The sequence below is a fragment of the Bubalus bubalis genome, chromosome 6, assembly GCF_019923935.1.
Source record: "Bubalus bubalis isolate 160015118507 breed Murrah chromosome 6, NDDB_SH_1, whole genome shotgun sequence".
Taxonomy (NCBI): Eukaryota; Metazoa; Chordata; class Mammalia; order Artiodactyla; family Bovidae; genus Bubalus; species Bubalus bubalis.
In genome coordinates, this window is record NC_059162.1 from 9968670 (window position 1) to 9980283 (window position 11614).

Below are 11614 nucleotides of genomic sequence, written 5' to 3' on the forward strand. Positions count from 1 at the left end.
CTTTTAGAGGCTGGGACCCAGGCTGGAGGTAATCCTTTGATGCTGGCTGGTTAATAGTTGTATTAGTCTTCTCAGTTCAGTTCAGTTCAGTTGCTCAGTCGTGTCTGACTCTTTGCGACCCCATGAATCACAGCATGCCAGGCCTCCCTGTCCATCACCAACTCCCGGAGTTCACTCAAACTCAAGTCCATCGAGTCTGTGATGCCATCCAGCCATCTCATCCTCTGTCATCCCCTTTTCCTCCTGCCCCCAATCCCTCCCAGCATCAGAGTGTTTTCCAATGAGTCAACCCTTCGCATGAGGTGGCCAAAGTGCTGAAGTTTCAGCTTTAGCATCATTCCTTCCAAAGAACACCCAGGACAGATCTTTAGAATGGACTGGTTGGATCTCCTTGCAGTCCATGGGGCTCTCAAGAGTCTTCTCCAACACCACAGTTCAAAAGCATCAATTCTTTGGTGCTCAGCCTTCTTCACAGTCCAACTCTCACATCCATACATGACCACTGGAAAAGCCATAGCCTTGACTAGACAGACCTTTGTTGGCAAAGTAATGTCTCTGCTTTTGAATATGCTATCTAGGTTGGTCATAACTTTCCTTCCAAGGAGTAAGCATCTTTTAATTTCATGGCTGCAATCACCATCTGCAGTGATTTTGGAGCCCAAGAAAATAAAGTATGACACTGTTTCTACTGTTTCCCCATCTATTTCCCATGAAGTGATGGGACCAGATGCCATGATCTTCGTTTTCTGAATGTTGAGCTTTAAGCCAACTTTTTCACTCTCCTCTTTCACTTTCATCAAGAGGCTTTTTAATTCCTCTTCTCTTTCTGCCATAAGGATGGTGTCATCTGCATATCTGAGGTTATTGATATTTCTCCCAGCAATCTTGATTCCAGCTTGTGCTTCTTCCAGCCCAGCGTTTCTCATGATGTACCCTGCATAGAAGTTACATAAGCAGGGTGACAATACACAGCCTTGACGAACTCCTTTTCCTATTTGGAACCAGTCTGTTGTTCCATATCCAGGTCTAACTATTGCTTCCTGACCTGCATGGTCTTCTAGGGCTGCCAAAACAAGACACCACAGAATGAGTGACTTAACAGAAATTTATTTTCTCATTCTTGGAGATTGGAAGTCTAAGACCGAGGTGTTAGCAGGTTTGGTTTCTCCAGAGGCCTCTCTCCTTGGCTTTCAGGGGGCTTCCTTCTCTCTGTGTCCTTCCATGGTTTTCTTCTGTGTGTGCATGCTTCCTGGGTGTCTCTCTCTCTTCTTGTAAGGACACCAGTTATATCAGCTTAGGGTCATCTCAATGACCTCTTTTAACCTTATCTTTTTAAAGGCCCTATCTCTAAACACAGTCATATTCTGAAATATTGGGGATGGGGTTTAGGATTTCTACATGTAATTTAAAGGGAACAGATCCATAACAATGCTTCATGAACAGTGGAGGGGCAGTGAGTGCTATGGATAATCAATCTATGGATCCTGGAGAACTTCTGGTGTTCTTGAAGAGACGTCCTGCTAGGCCCATGTTGCCCAGAGTAGGGCCAGAGCATGTACCAGTAGAGAGAGAAGGGGGAGGGTGTGGAAGATTGTGCCAACTGCCCCGGCCACTCCTGGGAGGTGGTACAGGAGTCTCATGGGAAGTCCAAGGTCCAAGGTGGTTTCCAGGCACCAGCCACATCCCAGACCATCATGTGGCTGGGCAGTGGGGCTCCTCACGATCTAGGCATTGCTCATGGCAGACCCTACACGAGGGGACTCTCTGTCTCTTGATCCACTCCATCAGCACAGACATCCTTTTTCTTTTTTCCTGTCAAGGAGATCAGAAAGAAGGTAACTCCTCCAGTGTTTGTACCCAAGGCCGCTGAATCCTAACTGTCCTGGTCCAAGATCATCTTGGGCAGAGGGATACCTCTCCTGGTTTTCTAAGACCCTGGAAAAGGAGCTGCTTCAAGGACAGGAAGTTCTTCCTAATGTCTAGTCTTCCTCTGCAACTGCAGCACACTTTTAGTTGTAGAAGGTAAAGAAACTTAGAGCTGGGACAGACCCAGGTAAATGACTGGCAGAAGCCACATGACAAGAGCCAGGGCTGGCTTCCAGATGCCCTGAATGCAGCCTTTCCACTTTCCCAGATAGTCACATTCTCTCTGCCCCCCTTCTTGGTGGGCAAAGCTGCTCTTTTCTGAGCCTCAAAAGCATCAGATTAAGTGAAAGAAATCAGTCACAGAGGACCATACAGTTTATGATTCCATTTACATAAATTGTCCAGAATAGACAGTCTAGAGACAGGAAGGAGATTAGTGGTTGCCTGGGGCTGGAAGGGAAAGGAGGGGTTAGGGAGTGATGGCTAAGGGGCTTGGGAATTTCTTTTTGGAGTAATGAGAATGTTCTCAAATTGAGTGTGGTGATGGATGCACAACTCTGTGACTGTAATAAAAGCCATTGAGTTTTACTCTTTAAATGTATGAATTATATGATATGTGAATTATAGTCCAATAAAACTGTTAAAACAAAAAGCTGCTCTTTTCCTGGCTTCTACCTTCTTACCATGAATCTTGGGGACTCTTTGGGCCAAAAGGCCAGGCCAGACGCTCTCAGGTGGAGACAGGGCCCCTGGATGGAGTGTGACCTCAGCCGTCCCCTCCTCCCTCCTTTGCAAGTGGAAAGAATACGCTGGAGCCAGCTTGGCGGCCCAGCTGCATGCTCAGCTGCTGGGCCAAGACTCTTGCCTTTGAGGACACATCCACTGTAATGGGGTCTTATGCCTCCTTCTCCTTGCTGGCCCACTATCTCCATCCTGGGACCAGCCCAGACAGCCTAGGATGGACATGTCCAGGAGGCCCAGGTCAGCATGGACAGTTCTTTCAGGGGTAACACATCCCAGGACTGGCTGTAGACCTCAGAACCCAGAGCGCCTCCTTCTCTCTTCTCCTGGAAAAGGAAGCCCTGTGAGCCCCCACCCAGAGAGGTGCTTCTCTCAGGGAGCATTTCCTAGGATGGTTGACAAGAAGGGGTTGGGTTTCATCGAGACTTACACCCAACACAGCTTTAGTGATACCAGCTATGTTCCAGGAACCCTTGCTAGATGCCCGGAGGTGACACAGAGTTTGTTTTTCGAGGGCTGAGAACTCCACAGAGATTGAGGGCAGTAGGTGCTGCGACTGGGGTGAGTATTGGAGGGTCAAGGCAGGGCACAGACCCAGGCTGGGTGTGCAGGAGAAGTTCCAGAAGGCTTCCTGGAGGTGGCATGCCTTGAGGATGGTGGGGCTGATAGCCAAATGAAGAAAGCAAGTTGGGTGGGAAATCATGGAAAATATTTTCCAGACAGAGAGAGTAGACTGTGCAAATGCTTACAGAGGTACTTGAGAGAGTAGCACATTTGAAAACTGCTAAAGGAATTTCAAATAATTCAGTCTGAAGAAAGACCAGAATATTCGATGGAGAGGGCTAAGAGATGATGTGGGAGAGGTAAGGAGGGCAGAACATACAAAGCCTAAGTGAGAGGAGGTCCAAACTCTGCCCTCCTCCTCTGCAGACCTGCCTCCTCCGCCCATCCCCAGCCCCCACGGGACTCCTACCTGACCAGGGGCCCCAGTGCCAGGCAGACAGACCAGCCAGGACCAGGAGCAGCAAGACGGGTACCACCACCAGCAGCACGTCTTTGTAGGAGGCCCTCCCTGGAGCTGGACATGGAGGAGACACGGTCACAGGGGGACCAGAAGCTTCACCACCCCTCAACAACTGCTCACCAGCCCTCGGCATACCTGCCTGGCGACGGCAGCTCTCCCAGGGGGTAACTGTGGTCAGGTCCCAGCTGACGGGGTTGGAGACAATGCAGGAATAGGCCACGCCTTTGTCTCCTGGTCCCAGGGACACACTCAGCACCTGTCCATCCGTGAAGAGGCCAGCTGGCTCCATACCAAGGTCCACAGTTCCCTCGCGTCGCCAGCTATAGGTTATGTCGCTGGTGTTGGGAGCCCGGCAGGACAGGAACACGTGGCAGGTCTTGGGGGGCTGAGCATCCCCTGATACAGCGATGAACACTTTGACCACGGGCCTGGGCACTGCATCTGGGCAAGAACAGCAGAGCCGACATGGGTTAAAGGGATGCTGTGCACGCGGATCCCATAGCTCCAGCTCTGGGATCCATGCAGGGCTAGAAGCTGCCTCTGACTAAGCCTCCACAAAACCTTGTCTTTCTCCCACTGCCCACAGGACAGAAGCTGAATTCCTAAGTCTGGTATTTAACATCCTTCAGATGTCAACCTTTCCAGCTATACTTCCTGTTGACCCCCTCCTCACCCATCTTGATTAATTTCCTGTTCTCCAAATGTGTCATGCCCTTCCATATCTTCCATATGGCTCAGCTGTACACGTATGCCTTTTGTTTCTCATCCTTCTAGAGAACTCCTACCCATCCTTCAAGGCCCAGTGTGGAGACACTGCTTGCTGCTCTGACTGTGGAGCTTCCCTGATTTCCTGGTGCAGCTCCGAGCCCTCCAAGCACTCTGTGTATCCCTCTGTGTATTACAGTGTTCCCCCGATACACGGTACATCAGTCAGAGAGACAATCAGCATTTATTAAGGTAGACACAAAGACAAACACATTCCTGGATTTTTGGAGCTTTTGGAGTCTGGTGAGGAAGACGTACCAATGAGTGATTATGAATAACTAGGAAAATTCTTACAAGAATGCAAAGTTCTGTGAAGGAGCAGACAGTGGGTGGGAGCTCTGCCTTGCGATTTCCATACCCCTCACTCTTAAGGTGCTCAGCTACCCGGGCCACTGGCCAAATTGGTGTCCTGGTGTCCAGACCATGGCTCCCTTTTGCTTTATTGGTTGATGAGTAGATCAGGAGTCTCTTGGCAATGAGTGCCAGCGGGGGACCATTCTGGAGACAACGGGAGGGCTGTCTCTGACAGCATTCCAGAGTCAAGCAGAGTAAAACCTCATTAATGCCAGCTCAATCTGGTGGGATTTGTGATATGAAAAAAGAAAAGATTTGCTGGGTGCGCTAATAGTATAAACAAAGATTACAGGGGGGGATATTTACACTACTTAAGAGGACAAGCTGCATCCAAACATGATCAGGCACAGTAGAAACACCCATTGACATTTCTGGTAACTGATCTGCTAATTCAAATCATTCTCATCCATTGTCAAAGCAGAGCTCCTAAGGACGGCTGCTTGGCAGCTTTGTGCAATTAGTTCTAATCACGCTATGTATTTGGAAGCAATAAAACAGCAATTTCCTTAAAATCTGTAATTCAGATGCTGAGAACAAGGCATTTTAGAGCTTAGTGGTGTGGGTGCTGCATGTATTATCACATTCCACGTCCTTATTTCACATGTGCGGCAGCGGAGACTCAGAACAGGGACGAGGCTCCCTGGCTGCCTGGATGGTTGTGAAGGCTGTTCACTGCGCAAGGGCCTTGGGCTCAGGGGTAACAGGTGAGAGGGTGTTGAATTTCAGCCGGCGCTTGGCTTGCCAAACAGTGCAACCTGGGTCAGGGCAGTGTGCATCTGTTTAGTGGCACACCAGCAGCCCAAGGGGCTCACCGAGTGATGACCCACTTATCTCCCTCTGGGCACGTGAGGGTCTCTCTCTTTCCCAATTTACCACCGCCTCTCTCTCCCTCAGTGATTCCTTTTGCCCAGCTCTCACTTCTACTCTCCATTCTTCCATTGGGGCCTTTCTTTTCCCTATTTCTATCCAAATTTCTGAGGTTTTACTAAAATAGGGGTCACTGACACATCTTTACCAAGCCACTAGGTAGATGAATAGGAGCTAAAAGGCCATTTTATCTTGACCAGCAAAATATGGTGGCAGTGGTAGAGGTGGAGGCGGAGCCAGTGACGGTGGAGCAGGTGCCGGTGGGTGATGGAGGCGGGGCAGAGGCGGAGGCAGTGACGGTGGGTGATGGAGAGGGGCAGAGGTGGAGCCAGTGACGGTGGGTGATGGAGAGGGGCAGAGGCGGAGCCAGTGACGGTGGGTGATGGAGAGGGGGCAGAGGTGGAGGCAGTGATGTGGGGTGGGTGATGGTGGGATGGATGATGGTGGGGTGATGGAGAGGTGGCAGAGGTGGAGGCAGTGACGGTGGGTGATGGAGAGGGGCAGAGGTGGAGGCAGTGACGGTGGGTGATGGAGAGGGGCAGAGGTGGAGGCAGTGACGGTGGGTGATGGAGAGGGGCAGAGGTGGAGCCAGTGATGTGGGGTGGGTGATGGTGGGTGATGGAGAGGGGGCAGAGGTGGAGGCGGTGATGTGGGATGGGTGATGGTGGGGTGATGGAGAGGCGGCAGAGGTGGAGGCAGTGACGGTGGGTGATGGAGAGGGGCAGAGGTGGAGCCAGTGACGGTGGAGCAGGTGCCGGTGGGTGATGGAGAGGGGCAGAGGTGGAGCCAGTGACGGTGGGTGATGGAGAGGGGCAGAGGTGGAGGCAGTGACGATGGGTGATGGAGACGGGCAAAGGTGGAGCCAGTGACAGTGGGTGATGGAGAGGGGCAGAGGTGGAGCAGGTGACAGTGGGTGATGGAGAGGGGGCAGAGGTGGAGCCAGTGACGGTGGGTGATGGAGAGGGGGCAGAGGTGGAGGCAGTGATGTGGGACGGGTGATGGTGGGGTGGAGAACGTGGTTGTCTTGGCAGTGGTGATTGTGATGATAGTTGGTCTGATGGAAGTGGAGGTAAAGTTGCTGGAAAGAACGACTCATCCCCCCTCCCGTGAATCCAGTCACACTCGTGAGGTGCTGAGCGCAACTTTATGAATGACCCTACAAACCCAGGTAGAGCAGAGGAGCTGGTCAGCTGAGCCCTGGAAACTCAGAGTTGTGAGAAATGAAAAGAGTTGTTTTTAGCTGGTAAAATTGGGGATGGTTTATTTTGCAACAATACATAATAACGAGAACCCTCGAATGATATGCATTTAAAATCTCTCAATACGTCTAAAAGTGCTCTTTAAAGAAATATGAAATAATTCTATACTTTAATCAAAATTTAATTTTTAATTTAAAATGTTGTGTCATAGTTTCATTGTAATATTTACGTTTCTTTTCTGTGGTGCATAAAATAATGGCACATCTTATAACCTGATATCTTAGAACTGACGACTTATAGGGTAAAGAACCCGCTTGCCAATGCAGGAAATGTAAGAGATGTGGGTTCAATCCCTGGGTTGGGAAGATCCCCTGGAGGAGAGCATGGCAACACACTCCTGTATTCTTGCCTGGTGAATCCCATGGACAGAGGAGTCTGGTGGGCTATAGTTCTTGGGATCGCAGAGTCAGACGCGACTGAGGGACTGAGCACATGCGCACAGGCTAGCCTCTATCCTAGACGCTTTTTCAACTGATTTTATCTTTATTGGCATTTTCATGATAATATTACTGTGCTGGTTTTACAAGTGAGAAAACTCAGTGTCAGGCAGCTAAGTATTGTTCTAAGGCCACTGAGATAAGAAGACAGAGCTAGAATTCTGACCAGGGCTGTCCAGTGGCAGAGTCTGGCTGCCCCAGCCAGAAACTCACGTGGGAGAGCCCCAGGAGTTTTCTTACCTGTGAGTTTGGGGGAGCAACTGTTCCCTGAATCAGCCGTGAGGTCAGAGGCCAGAGGTTTCTAGAACTCCTCTCTCCCCAGTTCTCAGGACTCAAGATGCCTTCCTGGAGTTTGATGGGAAGGCGTGGGGCAGAGAGTCTGCGTCAGGCACACTCACCGTACACTTTGAGCTGCAGGGTCTGGGTCCGGGCTCGACCTTGCTTGTCCACCAGCAGCACGGAGAAGTTGCCGCTGTCTCCAGACTCCAGTGGCCGCAGCTCCAGGCTGAGGTTGGTGTGTAGCTGGGCTCGGCCCAGGAAGCGGGAGTGGTATAGAGTCTCTGGGGAGCCCCGGAAGAACGTAGCCAGGAGCTCCTCTGAAGGCCAGAGGGATCTCCAGATGGCCTCTCGGACTTGGAAACCGGGAGGGTGATCCGCCACCAGCAGCGCCGAGCCGCCCACCTGGCCCTGCACTTGGGCACTGGCGATGACCATGGGAAGCAGTGCTGAAAGGACAGAGCTCCGTCACTCTGCCTGTGCCAAACCTTCTCTCTCCCTGCACTCAGCTGAGCTGCTATGGAGCAGAGGGCCCTTCTCTCCATGCCCCCTCCACCCAAGCTGAGGGGGCAGTGTGCCAGGGCCTGGGAATAAAACACTGAGAAAGGAATTCAGTCCCTGGGCTCATGGAGCTCTGACTTTTAAGAAAGCAGTCTGCCACAATGGCCAAAAGGCGTGTCCTGGGAGAACACGGGTATGGAGATAGGGTGAACTGGCCTGGCCTTGAAGAGCTCAGAGAAGCGAAGGTTAAGCTGAGACTTGAAAGAGGAATGGGAATCGGCCAGGCCAAGCAGAGGGCAGCCTGCAGTGGGGACTGGGCAGTGTTAGAGGCTGGGCGAGCAGCAGAAGGGCCCGGAGGGTGAGAGAGCTCGGTGCACCAAGGGAACTAAAGTAGCTCTCTGCAGGGGAGCAAGACATCGCACTGCAGAGTCTGCTGGAGCCAGGTCCTGCAGGGCCCTGAAAGCAGCTTTGGAGTTGGGGCTTTATCCTTAGAGTGATGGGGAGCCTCGGATAGGCTTTAAGTAAGCGAGTGACATGATTAGATCCATGGTTAGAAAGACAACTCCAGCAGAGGTATGGAGGATGCAGAGGACGTGGGGGAATGCTGAGGCTTTGGCTACTAATCCCAAGGAGGGTGATGGAAACTTGTATCATGGAAGGGAGCACTGGGGATGGGCAAAAGTGGGAGCAACGACGTGGGATTAAGGTGTGTAGTCAGTGGGATCTGGTAACAGATTAGATCTGGGAGTGAGGGAGTGAGGAGTCAAGAATGGCTCCCAGGTCCTTGGGACCCACTAGGTACCATTCTCCATGATCCAGAAGAGAAGGAGAAATAGAATGGAGGTGAGATGGCAAGAGGCTGTTTTGTTGGGAACATACTGCGTTCGATGTGTGTGGGTGACACCCCTGTTTGAATTCCCACTCTGACTCCTTTGCTGGCTAATTTCTGCTCATCCTTGAAGCATTCCCGCCTCCCCAACCTCCCCTATTCCTCATTGCTGTTTACAAACTCTCTGTGTTCTCACAGCAGCCTGGGGCCACCTCTACAAATGCTCTTATCCCTCTATGTTACCGCTTGTTTACGAGTCCCATGAGACCCTGAGTTCCTCTTCTGATCTTTGGGCTCCCCGTGACCACTGCTGTTTAGGAAGAGGATGCAGGAGAAGCCAGCCAGTTTACTTACCGCATGATGAAATTGGCGAGGACTTCCCTTGCGCCTGACTCGGTGGCATGCACAGGGGTGCAGAGCAGAATGAGTGCAGATAGGGAACATACCCAAGTGTTGGGAGGTTGGTTAGGAAGATGTATTCTGGATGACCACTCAGCCAGCCACTGTAACTCCAGTCCCCAGTCCATCTCACTGCCCTGCCAGCCCCAGGCCCCTCAGTCCGAACTGGGGATGGCTCCAGAGTTAATGCACATTGGAGATGCCACATCCAGAGAGCACAGCATTGGCTGTCAATCAAGACTCCTGTTCTATCCTACTCTAGCTGTGCTATGAATGAACTGAGCAATCTTCGGGGGCACTCTCCTCCCTTCTGTCATCCCATCCAGAAAATAAGGGGGTACATTCAGTCAGTGGTACTTCCACCACTCAGAAAAATTATTTTAGCTTCCCATGTCCAAGGATTTGAAAGATTTTCAAACCTAACAGATTTCCTCTTTGGGGCAGGACTTCCTTGACATATTTAGAAATGTTGACACTTGCAGATTTTTGGAGCCAGGAACTCAGGTGGGAAACCCAGACAAAGTTGTCTCAAAGGCCTTGTGAGTCTCTGCTGCAAACAGAAGAGTCTGAGTCTTTGCTGCACCCCACAACGCTCATCCCCTGGCCGCACTGCTGGCTTTTGTCACATTGACCACTTGTTGACCAATCAGGGGTGGGGGGGTGTCAGGCATCAGACAGGATGCAAGGGGTGTCACCCAGTGTTGAGGAGACCTGAGGTCTCTTCTGACATCACACTGTTATTGGCCACCCGAAATCTGCATGCACTCTATTAACTTGCTTTTGCCTCTCATTCTACTCGGTGTCCACTTCCACAGACCTTGGGGTAGGGGCTCAGGTTTCCCACAGGCAGCTGGAAAGACGTCCTTAGACTGCAAGAGCCCCACTCTCCCCTGTTCCTCCCAGACCGTATTTAGAATTTGCATGCTGCCAGACCCTCATGTTCTCACCACCATATCTAGCAAAACCAATGGTCCTACCAGCTTCAGTTTTAACCTCCCTGGACCACAAAACAGTTCATGTCTCATGGACACAGGCTCCTTGTGCTTCTACCCTTCTTCCCAAGATCCTGTGTCTCTTTGCTCCTGCCTGGCTTTCAAGGCTGCCTGAGAACTTACTTCCATCTTCCCTACCCCTCCTCAGCTCCTGAGTTCTCCCTTGGAAGGGGGAGGGGCCTTCAGTTCTCTGAGGCTAGGCCTGCCCTACTTACCTTCCCAGAGAAGCAGACTCCACAGAGACCACACAGCCATACTTCAGAGAGGCAGACGAACTCCCTCAACGACCCAAATCCAGAACATCCCAGGTCAAGTGGATGCTCGGAAGGAGCTGTGGTCCTTCTGGAAAGTCCCATGTTCAGAAGGAGGAATCTTGACTCAGAACAAGATGCCCCGAAAGTGAAAATATCCAGAGAAAAGTGGAAGTTGGCCTCAGACTTAGCTGGGCTCTTTCAGGAGCCAGTTCTTGTAAGTCAGCCTCTTTCAAATGCCTATGGTTCAAATGCCTAAGGCAGGCGGCAAGCACCCCCGCACATCCTTCTCACCGAGTCTCTCTGGGCAGCCCCGCATCCCACGCTGCCTGGCTGCCCCTCCTTTCCTGTTGAAGCCACGGAAAACCCTCTAAACTGCAATTCCCCTTGTCACTTCTCCTCTGCTTAAAATTTTTCCATGGCCTCCAGCTGCCCTCAGGATCAAGGGCAACTAAACTGTTGGCTTAGGATACAAGGCTCTCCTAAGTCCAGCTCCAGCCTGCTTCTCCAGCCTGGCGTCCCATGCCCTTCTGCTCTCCAACCACGCCAAGCAGTGCCGCCTCTTCTCAGAACTGCTGATTCCACACTTTCACGTTGTGCGCGATCCTCCAGCAGGCAAGCTGTTTCATCCATCCTCCCGGACTTGCTGTGGTTATGTAGGCTATGCAGCTGACCAGACTCCCATTCAGGGCTTCCTGACCAGGGGCAGTGTGGGGAAGCTTCCCTTCTGTGTGCTCAGGGCACGCCTGTGCTTCTATTATGACTTGTAACATGTTGTCCTGTAACAGTTTTCTTATCTACATAGACTGTTTATTGCCAAGGTCTCATATTTATTTCTGTGTTCCCCTTGGTGCTGGGCAAGCCACAAATGCTTTGTTGTTTAGTTGCTAAGTGGTGTCCTATTCTTTGTGATCCCATGGACTGTAGGCTTCCAGGCTCCACTGTCCATGGGATTTTCCAGGCAACAGTACTGGAGTGAGTTGCCATTTCGTTCTCCAGGGGATCTTCCCGACCCAGGAACCGAACCTGTGTCTCTGCGTCTTCTGCATCAGC

The 11614-nt window shown here is 51.4% G+C and overlaps 1 protein-coding gene across 2 annotated transcripts; it reads right to left on the minus strand.

The window, feature by feature from the left end:
* Positions 1-1091: 1091 nt before the first annotated feature.
* Positions 1092-11303, minus strand: SLAMF8 (SLAM family member 8). Of its 2 annotated transcripts, none has more exons than XM_006061023.4 (5): positions 10526-11303; positions 7712-8038; positions 3767-4072; positions 3581-3685; positions 1092-1812 (listed from the first exon to the last, which is right to left on the minus strand). In XM_006061023.4, the coding sequence occupies exons 1-5, from the start codon at positions 10563-10565 to the stop codon at positions 1748-1750; spliced, it is 843 nt and encodes a 280-aa protein (XP_006061085.2). In that variant the 5' UTR covers positions 10566-11303; the 3' UTR covers positions 1092-1747. The 2 variants fall into 2 exon arrangements, with proteins under 2 accessions (XP_006061085.2, XP_044800092.2); XM_044944157.2 differs by lacking the exon at positions 10526-11303 and adding an exon at positions 9274-10505.
* Between the last annotated feature and the right edge of the window lie 311 nt (positions 11304-11614).